General features: G+C 46.8%; 1 protein-coding gene across 3 annotated transcripts in view; it reads right to left on the bottom strand.

The window, feature by feature from the left end:
- Window positions 1-786: 786 nt before the first annotated feature.
- The window catches only part of KIAA0930 (KIAA0930 ortholog), a 67,615-nt gene continuing 52,533 nt past the window's right edge, over window positions 787-15,868 (bottom strand). For 2 of the 3 annotated variants that reach the window (XM_064142840.1, XM_064142841.1), the window contains exons 6-10: window positions 15,720-15,860; window positions 13,689-13,883; window positions 9,904-10,066; window positions 8,193-8,348; window positions 787-5,650 (exon numbers count right to left, since the gene is read on the bottom strand). In XM_064142840.1, the coding sequence (XP_063998910.1) occupies window positions 5,610-5,650; window positions 8,193-8,348; window positions 9,904-10,066; window positions 13,689-13,883; window positions 15,720-15,860 (696 nt within the window). In that variant the 3' untranslated portion in view covers window positions 787-5,609. Of the gene's footprint in view, window positions 5,651-6,531; window positions 7,483-8,192; window positions 8,349-9,903; window positions 10,067-13,688; window positions 13,884-15,719; window positions 15,861-15,868 lie in introns of those variants that run through there. The other variant, XM_064142842.1, reaches the window with a different exon arrangement.

Raw genomic sequence — 15,868 nt, 5'->3', positions numbered from 1 at the left:
TTACCTGCAAACAGTAATTCAGTTGAGTGCAATTTCAGGGAAAATCTGCAGATGGTTTCTCCACTGTAAAGAGCAAATTCCCAGCACTGAAAAGAAAATGGTACATTATATACACAGCATTTAATTACTCTGGCAGTTCATTAAGTGCTTCCCTGCCTTCACAGAGAAGCCAGAAACAGTAACTGTTAACTGCCTATGCTGACCTCATGCACTGCGTAGGGTAACCACTGGACGTACTCACCAGAAGCTCTGAACTCTGAATTCTTGCTGAGAAGGAAGTTTGAACAATGGCTTCTCACTCCGTGATGCTCCATCTGTCACCTTCCTGTTCAAAGCAAAGCCTGGTCTGACGCTTGCAGCGATGAGCAGGGATGGAAGAGCAGGTTGCAAACTTGTCCTTCAGAAGCAAAGCAAAACCTCTAGACTTGGTACAGGCTTAAGGCATGCTCTAAGTGACACAGGGTGCTGATGAACACAGTGGTCCGTAGACCACTAAACTGCTTTTGCTGGATCTTGCCAGCAACATTGCTCCAGCAGGAGAGGCAGAACCAGAACAATCCCACCCTTCTATGCTGGGGGCAGATGGGAGGCAAAGGGCACAGGTGAGCATCGCAGGTTATCAAACACTCAGGTACGAATCCCCAGAGCACTGTTGGTGTAAACAGATAACAGGGTTAAAAAAACCCCAAACTTGAAAAAACTCTTGCTTGCCTCCAGTACCAAATCCATGCAAAGTCTAGCACCCCTAGGCAGGGTAGAGAGAACACACTGTCACCAGAAGTCACGGGAATTTAAAGAGGTCTGTTTATTGGCTGCAGGGTCCAACACCGCCTTCACTGCTGCCAAATGTAAAGTCAACTTCAGTTTTGGTGCGCAAAGCTTCTCCTCGCTCTTTGCTCAAAGGGCTCAGTACAGTGCCAGCACAATTTTCAACTCATCTTTTAATCAACACTGATGATTAATGAGGCAAAAAAACCCAGCCCAAGCCATGCAACATGTGTTCAGTCTGGCAAAATGGGGTTGAGAAGTATTTATATATTTACACAGAGAATGTTCACGTTGTGACCTGCTTGCAGCCTTGTATGAGCTCGACCGAGCATCCAAACAGCTACATTCTGGTGTAAAATACTCCTTTGTTTAAGGTTTGCTGTGAAAGCTACTTATTTCACAATGCCTTTAATTGGATTCTACTTGCACTTATTTTTGACACAGAACTTCTACACGAGTGCCACACACTTCTAGTCATACTTCACGAGACAAAATAAGGCATTCACAGATATCCGACTCCTGTGATCACAAGAAATCCATTTCCAGAGCTTTCAGCCAGGACCCTTGGAGACCATGAGAGCTTTTCAAGCACAAAGGGTGAGTCAGTAGGAGACATCCAGCTCTTCCAGGAACTATAAACTTGTTATTTTGTGATGCTGCTACACACAAACCAGATAGACTGTAAGACTGCTTCATTCATTCCCTAAATAAAAGTTTGTTCTTAAACCCCAGTGGGTAACAACATGGCCTAGGCACTTCTGAAGGGTTTATTTAACGTCTGTCCTTAATGAGGGGAAGCCTCAAACTACAAAATGCAGGAGAAGCAATCTCCTAGAAAGGGACCAATGACGGAGAGGCAAGAAGCAGCCAATAATGTAGCAGTGCAGCCTAAGTGGGTTACACATCGGTATACACGCTCAGGAAGCAGATGGCACTCTGCACACGAAGGTCTGTCACAAGAGGTCTGTCTGAAGAGCCAAAGACTTCACTGCCTCAATTAAAACTTGGTGTAAGAACATGCTTAAGAAAACCACTTTACTGTGAAGTCACCTGTGCAAACAACTCTGCTGGGAGGCACACAGTGTCCAGGAATGGAAAATTGGATAACAGCAATCCAGAGCCCAACATGTTCAAGCATTGTAAACAGTGGAGATCAAGAGAATAAAGCCAGAAGGAACATGAAACCACACAAACTGGACCAGCCAGGACAGCTGAAAAATGTGTGGCATTGCTAAAGATGGCAGCTTCTTTTCAAAGGAGACTTGGAACCTCACCCTGTGCTGGCTGGCAGTAAGAGAACAATGTCACATACCTGGTGGTCTCTAAGGCAGAGAAATAATCTTCTAATATAAAATGATCTATTTAAGAGCTTCCTTTAAAAAAGCCAAAGGCTTCTTATTTGTTAAATTGACAACAGTGAAAAACCTGTCAGGGGTGACAAGATTTACATCCTTGCATCTGACATCCGTCAATATACATCATATGTGGAGGGTTCAAGCCTTGATCTTCAGAGGGAGCGAATGGGCAGAAGGCTGGAAGGAGCGAGCTGAGTTCATGGGGCATGGTGGGATTCTGTGAGTAGATAAAGCTGCTCTGTAGAGCTTCCCCAGCTTTGCTATCTGCGCTGCCTTCCGAAGCATCAGCACAGCTAATGGCAACCACTGTGCCCCAGTGACTGAGCCACTGACAGCCATGCAGCCTCTACGGCACACAGAACACACCAGGCCATTCCTCAGCAACTATTTAAACGGCTAACAGAGGCTCAAAGGGGTTTACTGCTCAGTAGCTACAGAAGTAAGCACCCCTCAAAATTAACAGGGCAAGAGGTTCCTATAGACATTCTCTTATTTTTGGTACAGTGCAAGAGCTTCCTTAGGGCCCAGCTGTGCCACCTCAGCTCAAGCAGAACTGATCATCTTCCCTCTTAAAAGATAATAAATGACAACTCTCAGGGTTTGCCTAAAGACAGAACAAAATGTAGAATGTGTCTGACCCCACTTGCCAAGTGGGGACCAGGGGCTCTGGGTATGAAGTCTAGGTCAGCTGTTCAGAGAAGGAATAGCTGAGAGTTCAGCACATCTGCTCCTCTCTAAAATGCACTATTGACATTCAGCAGACTTTTGGACCTCTGCTCTCTGTGGACGCCCATCTGGGCACACCTGTACCCCTTTTGCATGAACTAAAAAGGTGAGTCTTCCCCACAGCTACAGCATACCAACTAGCAAGAGACCAGAAAGAGATGTACTTTAGGGACATTTATGTTGCAGCCCTCAAACTAGACACCAAAGGCACTCACATGCACACAGCAAAGCAGACAGCTCCTGCATAACAGATGTGGGCTCTCAACTGGACCTTCTGTATCGGTGCCTTTAAGCTAAGGTACTGGTTTAGAGCCACTCTTCATTTGCTCCGAAATCTTCGGCACCAAGACTCGCTCAGTCCTTCAGGTGACAGGAACTATAAGTACCTAACACATGACTAACAGACAGCCAGACAGCCTCACAGCCTAGCACCGGGTGAGTGAGCCATATTCAGGCACCTACCACTCGAGTTCCCACCTCGACACATTTTCTTTTCACTGGTGTCACTCCTCTGGCTCTCTGCCAAAAGGAGATGTCACTAGAAGCACAAGTAGTGACCCCTCTCCCTTCCCTCCCCAAGGACTGTCTAAAGGAGAACGAGCACTGATTTGCCCAGCAGGTACGAAAGTGAGGAACAAAGAGCATCTTGGGAGGCTTCGGAGCAGGACAGGTCTTCCAGCTGAAGAGTGGTTCAATCCTCAGCATGGGTATAGAAAGAGTATTTGTTCCACCTGACATTAGGCACACCACCTAGGGATCTCAGGCAAGCACCCAGGGTGCCTAGCAAGTTCCTTGAGGGCACTTCAGCTGCTGATTTAGGACTCCATCTCTCCACCCTGCTCAGGAAGAAAGCTTAGGCACTCAAGTCACACGCCTCAGCTTCGACCCTGTGACCACCCTCTCAGAAACAGATGCACAACCACACGCTCCCACAGAGCAAGGTTCAACGCCTGCAACGTGAAGAGCTGCTGTGCTGGCAATAACAAAGTGAATGCTTTGCTGATGGTGCTGCAACACATCTGAAGCAAAGTGGAAACCAGTCAGCCCTCCCTGACATGCCCTCATGCTGTTGGTGTCAGAAATGCATCACCGTGCTAAGCTGACTGCTTCCAGGCCTAGCCTCAAGTGAAACGAGAGCTCCCTGCCACGCCGGACTCGCCGCGTCGGGCTGAACGGTAAGGTCAGTCTACCTTTATGCTCAAGTGGAGCTACTTCCACGGAACCTGGCTCGGGGGGTGAAAAGGCAGAAAGTCCTATTTGAGAGAGTAAGTCATCAGATGCTACTGAGCTTTGGGAAAGGCTGGGCATGGAGACAAAGGTCCCGGCTGAGAGCACATGCCATGTAGCAACTGCACCATCAACATGAATTGTAGGAGTGTGAAAAGTGACCAAAACGGCATCTTTGCTCTCCCTTTGTGCGTGTGTCGGAGGCCCACTTGCTCCAAGCAACAAGCTACCTCAGCCACTGCCATGCCACCTGTGCAGCCATCAGTAAACTGCACTACTGACTGGCTCCTGTCTCAGAACAGTGAAGCAGACTGCAGTAGTCTCAGAGTTCAGTTGTTTGGCTTTCAAGTGTCAAGGACAGCAAGGTTTTGCTATTTAGAAAAAGCTGCATTTTACCTGTAAACAGAAGGCTTTTTTCCTGAGAGCTCCTGACATACCATCTCCAGACCTCCCAACTAGGCAACGTTTAGCCACTTTTCAGAGCCAAAAAGTCAGTCTTGTCTCTCCAGAAAAGGCTCCACGCTTCGGCACCTAACAGTACAGCAAACCACTGGCAGACGAAGAACCCAGGCAAGCTGCCCGCCTGTTAATCACCTCTCACTGCCCTCCTTGGCTGCAAACACCACTGCACAGACATCTCTGTGTACTCTGAAATCCAGTGCATATGGGAGGCTATCAATCACTGCTAAGGTTTTTAGGTTTTGGAGTCCAATTACAATCTCCTTTAGACTCAAACTTCCATCGACTCAGCAAGCAGAGAGAGGTAAGCAGCATTAGTACGGGTTAGGAACCTCAGCTTTACAATAGCAGCACATTTTAGCCTTCTTTTCACTGGCTCTTTTTCTTAGCCAGTTTCTGAGGATAAAAATGTTGCTGTTCTTTGGTAGATAGGGAAATCTGTCAGCAGGGTTCACCTGTCCTAACACTGGCATGAACAAACGGGAACATCTTCAGCCTCTTTCAAGCTCTGACCTGGCCTGCTGCATGTACCAAAAGAGCAGTGTATCTTTGCAGCATCATTTTTTCCTCCCTGGGTGGGAAATTACTCTCTCATCCCTCTGGTCCTCATACACACACTCATGTGCACATGAAGCTGAACTGCCACAGAGAGTGCATGGGCAAGAGTCTAGGGAACAACGCTCGTTAGTGCTTCGGTATGAAATTCTCAGGTTGTTTCTCTCAAAGAATATAAAGTTCAACACATTCTGTACACGTTGTTGGTTCCTTAGTTATAAAGTAAACACAGTAAAACTGTCCATAAAGCATCGGATCGTTTTGAACAGCCCCTTCTCGTTTCATCTTGCTGAAAGTCCTCTTCCGGTCAGAGACACTCAAGCGATGGACTGCAAGTGGGCACAGGGTGCATGACAGCAGAGGAAGGAAGAAAGAGGCACTTTTGATCAGCTGGTATTCTTGGACTTCCCTTTTTCCTGCGGAGGTTTATGTTCCTGACACTAGATGGTAGTGTTAGCACAGAAAACCGCTGCGGTTAGGCACTTGGCAATGGGGCTCCGAGGCAGTGCCTGGTCTCTGCTATGTCATCAGAATCGGTTTCTGCCGCACTTCCAGGATATCTGGGTGAGGGAGACAAACAAAGAGACAGCGAACTTAGGAGGCTTCTCGAGTAGCCACCGTGCCAGCAAGCAGGAAGAACAAGAAGTGCAACTGCGGACTGCAGCAAGTCCCTCTGTTACACTGCCAAAGGCATTTCAAATGTGACCAGTCTGTGACTTTGCTTATTCAAGTCCAACTTAATTCCTCTTCAGCTGCATCCTGCTGGAGAGATGGCAGGGCACAAACACAGCCCATCGTGTAGAGATGACGGCTGACCTACTAAGTATCATTTACAGTGGGACGAAAGGACATGTGTCCAGTGGCACAGCCTGTCAGAGAAAGGGATGGAAGTGCCAGCACAGGACATATCAAGGGTCTTCCTTTCCTCAAAGTCAAAAATGCACCATTCCCAAGACTCATAATGAGACTTTTGCTTCTGAAGAAATAATTCAGCTGTTTCTTCCACTCTGCAGCCCCAAGCTTGCATTTCTGCACCCAAGAAGCTGCCACAAAACCCACTTGTTTTGCTGGCTCCCCAGCTCCATGTTGGCCAAATGTGTCAGACTATGAACATGTAAAGTATCTGCCAAAGATGGGTATCTTTCCAAACGTGGACAGTAAAACCAGCAAGCTGGCACACAAAAATGTTTGGCAGATGAGCTGCCATGTCCTATTCAAGGCTACACAGAGGATAAAGAGCATGGGAAAAGTGAGCACATGCTTAATTAAGAGGCTGATCACACAGAGCTGCACAAAGAGGATGATGTGAGTAAAAATCAATCCACAGCTCCAGAGGCCTCCAGCCATACGTGTAAAGAATGAAACACAGCGAAGCAAGTCCAATGAAGGGCCACAGAGATGACTAAAGGATGGGAGCCTCCGACGTATGGGAGAGATGTTGTGGGAATTGTCTGGCCTGGAGAGAAGTCTCAGAGCAAAGGAAGTGTTAGCAACAAGTATAAACTCCAGACACTTTAAAAAGCACTTTGATCACTATCACTGGGATTTTAATGTCTCAGCGCAGACTTCCTGAGCCACCCAAGGGAGAGAGTATCTTTTCTACTTTAGCCTGTCCCATCCAACACGTAACACTTCTGCTAGCTGGAAAGCTGCCAGTGGCTCCTACTCTACAGCAGGCTCTGAGACATGAGGACAAGACCCCAACTAATCTATTACTATTACACTAGCATCACACAACTGATGACATTAATACCCACACTATCTTCTGATTTCTTTCAGCAGCAGATTAACCTGTTTAACATCAGATTTCCCAACTCCTTTTCTGTTAGCCACCTTTCAGGAACAGTTTGGAAACAACCACTGTGTAAAAGACCAGGTTTGTTTCTAGAAGCATTCTCTTTTCACACCCAGGCAAGAAAATGCAGGCACTAACCGCAGATAAACCTATTCAGAAGTCATCTCATCAGCTGAATGGAAAGAGGAGAAATAAAGATGAAGTTCTTAGAGTTAGTAACACTTCCCAGGATCTTCCAAGGTCAGAGACAGGAGCTCACATTGTGCTGGAACCATAACTTTATTCCAGTCTAGGTTCCAGAGCTCAGCAGCAGTTTTGCTTGAGAGGCAGCTGAGCAGCTGGATCAGACTTCCTTTCTGCTGGATACACTAAACATCTGGTTTTGGCAGTAGACTAGTAATGGCTATATGAAAGGAACTGCCACTAGATTTAGACAGAGGAGAAAGCCTTTAGCTACCACTGCTTTTTCAGTTTGCAGAAGTATCTCCAGAGTCCCACAAGAACCTCATATTCCAAGCTGTATCCCCGAAAGGCTAAAGGCTTGCTGGCAGATGGAGTTCAAGCAGACCACTCATTGTACTCCAGTCCTCCTGATATCTGGACAAAACCCAAGAGTTCATTACTGGCTGTAGACAAACCCCTGACTCACTGTGCTATCTCAGCCCAGATGAACAAACGGGGAGCTGGCTGTCATCACTGCACTACCTGGCATAGCTAGACAGTAACATGGAGGACTCTATGATTCATGGTATGACACACAAACATCCTTATGTTAAAGGCACTGGATGCTTGACATATGCATGGGCATCAGTGGGGGCACTCTGATCAGTCCAAGCAGTCCACATGGAAACCTAATCTAAGAGGCAAAGGAGGTTACTCCAAATTCTAGAGCTACCTTTCTGTAACCCTCACAGTCACAGGCCTCTGCTACAACTACTGCTGCCAGTGCTTACAATGCCAGTGCTACTGCTGCCAATGCTGTCAGCCTTACAATGAGCTCCCTCACACTTACGAGATGGATGAACTTTATAGCGCAGTGTTAAGCTAACTCACGCTCCTCTGGAGCTTTGTTAGTACAAGCCACCAACTTGTTTGAACCAGCACCAAGTAAACTGTCCCAAAGCCAGAGAACAGTTTGACAGCACTCCCCTGGATTCTACTGACTTGCTGCTCTAGGCAGCAAATGAGATCTGTGAAGTGATGCTCCCTTACAGAGAAGTACTTGCTTAACAGCAAAACCTCCCAACACAGAAGGCTGTCTGGGAACTGAAAGACTCCATTTATATGTAATAAACCTGAAAATTTACCTGTTAAAATTCGATGCAATGGCAAAGTGATGTAAGTTAAGTGTGCATAGAGTAGAAAGTTTTCATCTGTTCTGTTCAGCTTCAGCCAGGAGCCCACCAGAGACCGTCCTGTTCCAGACAGGGACCGCGAACGCAGATTGGTGGTGTTGTGAAGATCTGTAGAGGCAGAAGACAGCAAGCTGAGGGTGACTGAGTTTCTGCACTTTATTGAGACATGGTTTCTATTTCTACTGGGGCATTAAAAAAACAACCAAAGTAGGAAATCCTATATTCATTGTCTAGAAGTAAGTCACATGCAGGACAGGATTATTACTACCTTTATGAAATCAGTCAGCCCATTTGCATCAAAGCTAATGAATGCTGGCAGCAGTTGGCAGCAGTAGTAAAGAACCAAATAAGTACCTGTTCACAGACTAGCCAGGAGTGGGAATGAAGCCTCTGCCACCACACTGCACAAGCAGAATCCTAACCTAGCCTTCCCCTGAGCAGACAATACCAACACCCATAAGGAGTGCTGGACAAATGCCTTGAACTCCTTTATATTCCGTGTAACCTCCAGGAGAAATCAAAAGCAGGAGTCCTTTGGGAAAGCTGCCCTTATCTCCTCACACTGCTTAGTACTCAACCCAAGCCTTACTCTTTGCCTAGGAAAACATGCTAAAAACACATCTCATTTGAAGCAACATACACTTTGACTAGGCAAATTAAGGCCAAAATAGATGAGAAAGGTCTTCTGCTGATGGAACCCTAAATTAGTTACAACCATTTAAGTTGCACAGAATTTGAATTAAGTATTATCACCTAGGCTGTGCAATTCCTCATTAGCTAAGCTGGTCCAGTAACACTGATGGACCACTGCTTGCCACTACAGACAGAAACTGTGGTCTGCAAATGAGCTTTGTGGTTACCTATTAGCATGCCAGAAGATAGTTAACAATTTCTCTGTTGGCTTTTTACTTAACTGATTTTAAACATAAGAAATGCAGTTCGGACTCCAAGATTTGGTAATTTCCTGCCTAACAAAACTGCAATTCAGGTCCTATATTCTGGATCAGAGTCAAGTTTTGACTCAGTATGAAACAGCCAACAAGGTAACTAGAATTCAGAGGAAGCGTTCCACAAGGCACTAATACAAACAAATTCATTAAGTTTTCTTTTGAGAGTGTTCAAGACTGATCCAAAGCCAACTGAAGTGAATGCCTTTTCACCAGCTTTAACCAGCTCATGATCAAATGAGAGCACTCAGAGAACTCTGTCACAAGCACATGCTCTACCTCACTAAATTGTGGTATCTGGAAGAGCCACCTGGAGCCTGGTATCTGTGAGAGGGGAAAGATCTTCCCTGCTCATGTTTCTCTCAAATACTTACACAAAAAGGGGCAAAGTTTTAAATGTATACAGGAGTTGTTAGTCTGCAGCCTTCAAAAAGATCTTAGAATCGTCAAATCAAACAGGCTGGAAGAGAGCTCCAAGCTCATCCAGCCCAACCTAGCACCCAGCCCTAGCCAATCACCCAGACCATGGCACTAAGTGCCCCAGCCAGCTAAGGCTTGTGAACAAGCCCATTTTCAGAGCAGCACTGATGCTGGACTTTCTGCAGAGCAGGGCTCGTTGTGCTGCAAACCTTTGGGAAAATCCATCCCCCGGATCCCTTTCTACAGCCTGTGCCCTCTCTGGACAAGCCTGGCTTAGCTGGTATTGCTTCTCTCACCTCCTCCATCATCATCCCTGAAGAACTCCTCGCTGTCATTTGCCGAGTGGGACTTCTTCATCTCGGCAATGCGGTTCCGGGGCACCTTTCTCTTGAGGGATGGGGAGAAAAAGGAGGGGCGGTTGTTGCGCTCTGGGGTTGGCGGTGTGCTGAAAGAAGTCACCTGAAAGGGAAACAAGAAATGACAAAGGAAGCTCTGGTTAAAAACTTCTACGCTTCCAGGAAGAAATAATAAGTCCCATATACGTGCAATGAGGCAGTCACATGTGTGAAAACAGGAGTCATGACTTGGTTTGTCAGAGTGGCCAGAGAATGACAGAATCAACCAGGCTAGAAGAGAGCTCCAAGCTCATCCAGCCCAACCTAGCACCCAGCCCTGGCCAGTCAACCAGACCATGGCACTAAGTGCCCCAGCCAGGCTTGGCTTCAACTCCTCCAGGCATGGCCACTCCACCACCTCCCTGGGCAGCCCTTCCAATGCCAATCACTCTCTCTGACAACAACTTCCTCCTAACATCCAGCCTAGACCTGCCCTGGCACAGCTTCAGCCTCTGGCCCCTTCTTCTGTCCCTGGCTGCCTGGCAGCAGAGCCCAACCCCACCTGGCTACAGCCTCCCTGCAGGCAGCTGCAGGCAGCAATGAGGTCTGCCCTGAGCCTCCTCTGCTGCAGGCTGCACACCCCCAGCTCCCTCAGCCTCTCCTCACAGGGCTCTGCTCTAGGCCCCTCCCCAGCCTTGCTGCCCTGCTCTCAACACCTTCCAGCACCTCAACATCTCTCTGCAATTGAAGAGCCCAGAACTGGACACAGCACTCCAGGGGTGGCCTGAGCAGTGCTGAGCACAGGGGCAGAAGAACCTCCCTTGTTCTGCTGCCCACACTGCTCCTGAGCCAGCCCAGGATGCCATTGGCTCTGCTGCCCACCTGGGCACTGCTGCCTCAGCTTCAGCTCCTCTCTACCAGCACCCTCAGCTCCCTCTCTGCCTGGCTGCTCTCAGCCACTCTGGCCCCAGCCTGCAGTGCTGCTTGGGGTTGCTGTGGCCAAAGTGTAGAACCCTGCACTGCCAGTGAAGAGTCATCTCAGCTGTGTTTATCAAGATGAAAGTTTTTTGATAGATCATCACCCTCCACTGCTGCATGGCTGATGAAAAACCTCTGTCCTACAATGATCACTTCTTAAGAAGGATTTGTAGTTACAAAGGAATAAAATGAGTAACTGAGGCACGAAGAATGTCAGTCTCATTTGTGCATGTTGACATTTGGAAGATTTAATAAGCTAACAATGTGTTGTATTTGGCACACTAAAACTTTGCCTTTTCATTTCTTTGTCAGATGCAAGGCAGCCATTTCCCTGCTTAGCTGTATGCCAGGTGGGATCACTCTGAAAGGTGGCACTGCCTCTGTGAAGAAGGATCACAAAGCAATTACTTAGCCCAAGATGCTGATGCAAAAGTGAAATCAATGCACAATGATACCTAGATCAGATTTCAATATAGGATGGAGAAAAAAATGCAGAGCTGTCCCTGATGGTTTGGTTAGTCCAAGTGAAAACAAATACAAGGATATAATGGTCTGTGGTGAAACACAGGTTAGGGATGAAACCATGGAGACCTCCTTCCTTCAGAACAGTTCTTGCTCTTGATTAAACCATGATTATAGTCAGGCATAGCTATTTCAGGAAGAGATGAAAAGCAGTGCTTGTGTGCCATTTTTTAAAGTAATATTTTAGTAGTTAAATTTTGAATGAAAAAAGGAGAATGAATTTCTTATCAGAGGTGAATCACTTCTGAGGTCACCTCCCTTCTCCACACCGTTAACTGAGCAGTCCCTCAACTCTCCCTCAGATGACATCTGATACTGCTCATCTGTCCATACAAAGAGCAAGGTGGCACATGAGTGAGGAGGACAGCCAAGCCAGGCTGGTGCTGCACTGCAGAGTCACTTCATGTCACAGGATCACAGGATGGTAGGGGTTGGAAGGGACCTCCAGAGACCATGAGTCCAACCCCTCTGCCAGGGCAGGATCATAATCTAGGGCAGGTCACATGGGAATGCATCTGGACGGGTCTTGAAAGTCTCCAGAGAAGGAGACTCTACAACCTCCCTGGGGAGCCTGTTCCAGTGCTCTGGGAACCTTACAGTAAAGAAGTTCCTCCTCATGTTGAGGTGGAACTTCCTGTGCTGTAGTTTGCATCTATTGCCCCTTGTCCTATCACAGGTTACAAGTGAGCAGAGCCTGTGCCTGTCCCTTCCCTCTTGACTCCCAGCTCTCATATTCATAAACATTGATTAGATCCCCTCTAAGTCTTCTCTTCACTAGACCAAAAAGACCCAGGTCCCTCAGCCTCTCCTCGTAAGGCAGTGCTCCAGCCCCTTAATCATCTTTGTAGTCCTCCGTTGGACTTCCTCCAGAAGATCTCTGTGCCTCCTGAACCAGGGAGCCCAAAACTGAATGCATCATCCCCAGAAGACTGCTACAGGAAGATGTGCTTCAGAGTCAGCAGAGTTATAATTTTCTGATGTCCATGAAAGAGTAAAATAGTCACAGAATCACAGGATTGTCAGGGCTGGAAGGGACCTGAAGGATCATCTAGTTCCAGCCCCCCTGCCATGGGCAGGGACAGCTCCCACTGGATCAAGTCATCCCTCTGCCATCAATCTTGAAGACAAATGCAAGTAAAACCAGAAGTAAAAGCATTCTGCTGCCCAACTGATCCTCCCTTTGGTGTACTTGACCTCTTTGTGTTGCCTCTAATTCTGCAGTCATTTCATATCACAGCTGGGGGAAAGAAAGCCCAGAAACAGACCAGTCACCATTAAAACCACTGGCAGCAAGCAATGATAGTACATTGTCAAACTTAGTTTGACATTTTCCAGTTGACACCATAGTCTCAGAGCCAAAAGATCAGGAAGTCCCTCCAGGCCTGACTTCTTCAGGCTGCTCCTCCATGGTAGAGAGGAAGCACATGCAGTTAATGAGCTCTGTGCTGGCAGGTCCTTTAGCCTTTTAGCAAGACAGAAAGAAAAAACACACAGCTTGCATGGAGACATTTAGAAACAGTCCCACAGACCTTTCAACTACACAGGTTAGCTGTGTTACACAGGAAACCAACTTAGATTCCACCAGGAACTACTCAGCCCAGGTCCACAAGTATCTAGGTGGGTATTTGAAAGATATGTTGCCCTAATATCCCTTAACTAGGTAAAATGCGACAGTGGAAAGCAAGGCTCAGGAGTGAATAAAGGCCAAATCAGCACCTCTGGACCAACTGTATTGGTATTTTACTGTATTTGCATTAAAATTAACTGCATGCATAACTATGGTTCTGCATCTAAACCCACAATCTCTGCTTTAATACTATACAGGCTTTATGCTAGCAGCAGTCACTGGCGGCAAAATCTCCTAAGAGTGCCATTGTACTCAGATTTAGCAAGCAACCTACAGACTGCACAAACCCCACGTTTCTGGGTAAAGCCCCCCTTGCACAGAAATGGAACCTATTAATTTTGACAGAAAGCAGGCAGGAGCATCGTTTTCCCTGGCACTATCACGTCTGTTTCGATGAAGCACGCCCCCCAAGTGTGAATCGTGCTGCCATCCCTGTGCTCAGCATTTGCCCGAGGAGAGCTGTGCTGAGAAGCCAGCTGCATCTACTAGCTTCAAACGACAGGCAAATCTGAGCACAGACTCCTGATGTGAGTTAGTCCCAGTTTCAGTCCATCTGCTGGCTTGAGAGCAAAACACATTAGTGCTTAGCCTTAAGTCAGAAGTTCTGTTTGCTGCTTACTCTCTCATGCACTGGCGAGTCTGGATTGGAATCTTCTTCTGTCCCATACGGCGAAGTGTCACCAGTAGAAACTCTACTCACTGCCATCTCTGCATGGCCTTTCCCTTGTGGCCCTTTCATTCGGACAAACTCCATGTTGTTATATTTATAAAAGCCAAAAGACATTCTTTGAGCCATCTTAGCTGCAACACTCACCTACAATGCACCAAGAAAAGAAAGAAAAACACATGTAATATCATCTCCACGTTCTCCAAACATAAGCATTCTCTGAAAGCAGTTATCTGAAGTCAAAACCACAGTGAATAACTATCATTATCTTGATGCTTAAGAAGCACTTCAAGCCACAATCTGAAGTGATCTCCAAAAGGGAAGGAGTTTTACAGATCTAAAACTAGAGGTTCAGAGAAGGATCGACTCCTTCAGCTATCCAAAATGCAAGCTGAGATAAAAGAAAAGGATTTTAGGCAGGCCCACACGACGTGGCAGAGGAGAGCAGGAGCAGGCATGTGCACAACTCAACCCAGCCTGTGCAGGAGCACTCGGCAGAGTCCAAAAAGCAACCAAAACATAAACGTGCTTCAAACTAGCAAAGCGCACTGCGTGGTCGCGGCACTAGCTTGTGGCAGGCCCACCTGGACACAGGTGTCCACGCTGCCAAGGGCAAGGCACGAAGAATCAGCCCCATGCACCACTCACATGCGCTGCGTTGCTCACCGCAATGCCCTGACAGCCTTTGAGCCCTCTCTCAAGAGACAGAAAGGTTCAATTTCCAGTTAACACAACTGAACTGAAAACTGAACTGAGAACTGAAAAGAGGAAGAGACCAATATGAAAACAGTCAAGCTTTTGCCAAGTAAAATAAGCAGAGCTCCTGCACAAGTGCAAGTGGTTTATTACAACTTCCTCCAGTTGATAGCCTGGAAGGGCCAAGACGCTCATCATGTAACACAACTCCTAGTGGGCTATGAATTAACACAGACACAACTGAATTCAAGTCACCTTCAAAAGCACAGAGAAGCTGCTTTTGTTCTGTTACAAGAATGGTCACATTTCAAGTTTAGCCTTCAGCCATAACTTTATTTCATCTAATGAAACAACACAAAGTAGCTCTGTGGGCAAACACAACATTCTTAGGCTATGAGGTGACTCTACCACAGCAAATTTTGTCTTCTCTACTTCAGAGCTTCTTTCTTACGTTGTCTTCAGTGAGTCTGCAGAGTCTGTGCTCCCACAGATTTTAATAACTCACCTGGTGTTTGTGTGAGGCCATAAGGTGATGGAGGAACAGAGGAACAATTTCAGTTTCACATTCTCCCAAGAGACTGCTAAAAGAGTACAACTACTCACATTTAAACCAGGGAGAAGGGAAATTATTCAGCACCCCTCCTGACAAGGGTAGGAACAAAGGCAAATGAAGTTTACAGGCACAGCAGATACTTTGTTTTCTAAAACCTCTCAGGATTCTCCTTGTAACAAATTGTGAGAAGTTTACTGACTCTCACTCTCTTGGTTTCAGCACTAGGCCCTGCGTGTGAAGCTCCAAGTGCTGGCATTGTATCTTTCTGGAGGACAGCAAAGGAGGCTTCCTTCTCTGGCAATGAAGCAACAGTGGTCTTTGGGCAATAGGCAAAAACAACTACAGAGAAATGTATTTTACCTATGAGCAAGGTAGTTATCAGAGCTAAAGATCTCCCTATAAAACAGGCCCTCTCTGAAGAAACCAGAAATATCTGTGAGCTCCCCAGAAAACGGGAGGAGCTCTCGGAACTCTCTTGTTCAGATCCACTCCTGAGCATGCTCGTGACTCCTTGCCAACTTTGCTCCTTCTTCACTAACACCAGAGTAGTATATCCTTTATCTGAATACTCGCAGCTGTTGGAGCCAAAAGCTTTAGCTTTCAGGTAACTTTCAAAGCCAAAACTCATCATCATGATGCAGATGATCTCACAGGACAAAGAGCAAACAGCCTCAGAAGCAATGAACAACTGTTCAGCATATCATTGCAAAGGACGTCTTTCGGAAGCATCTTACCCTGTTGTCATAGACCTTCTTCAGTGCTTCATAGCGGATGGACCCCTGAAAAATCACCCCTTGGAAGGTGTTGCTTTTGTCACTGGCCACCAGCTCCACACAGACCATTTCTCCTTCTCCCACAGTCATGTCACTAAAAACCTACCAAA

Source organism: Pogoniulus pusillus, chromosome 4 (assembly GCF_015220805.1).
Source record: "Pogoniulus pusillus isolate bPogPus1 chromosome 4, bPogPus1.pri, whole genome shotgun sequence".
NCBI classification, from domain to species: domain Eukaryota; kingdom Metazoa; phylum Chordata; class Aves; order Piciformes; family Lybiidae; genus Pogoniulus; species Pogoniulus pusillus.
The sequence above is the reverse complement of the archived record's forward strand: the minus strand, read 5'-3'. Positions and strand labels throughout refer to the sequence as shown.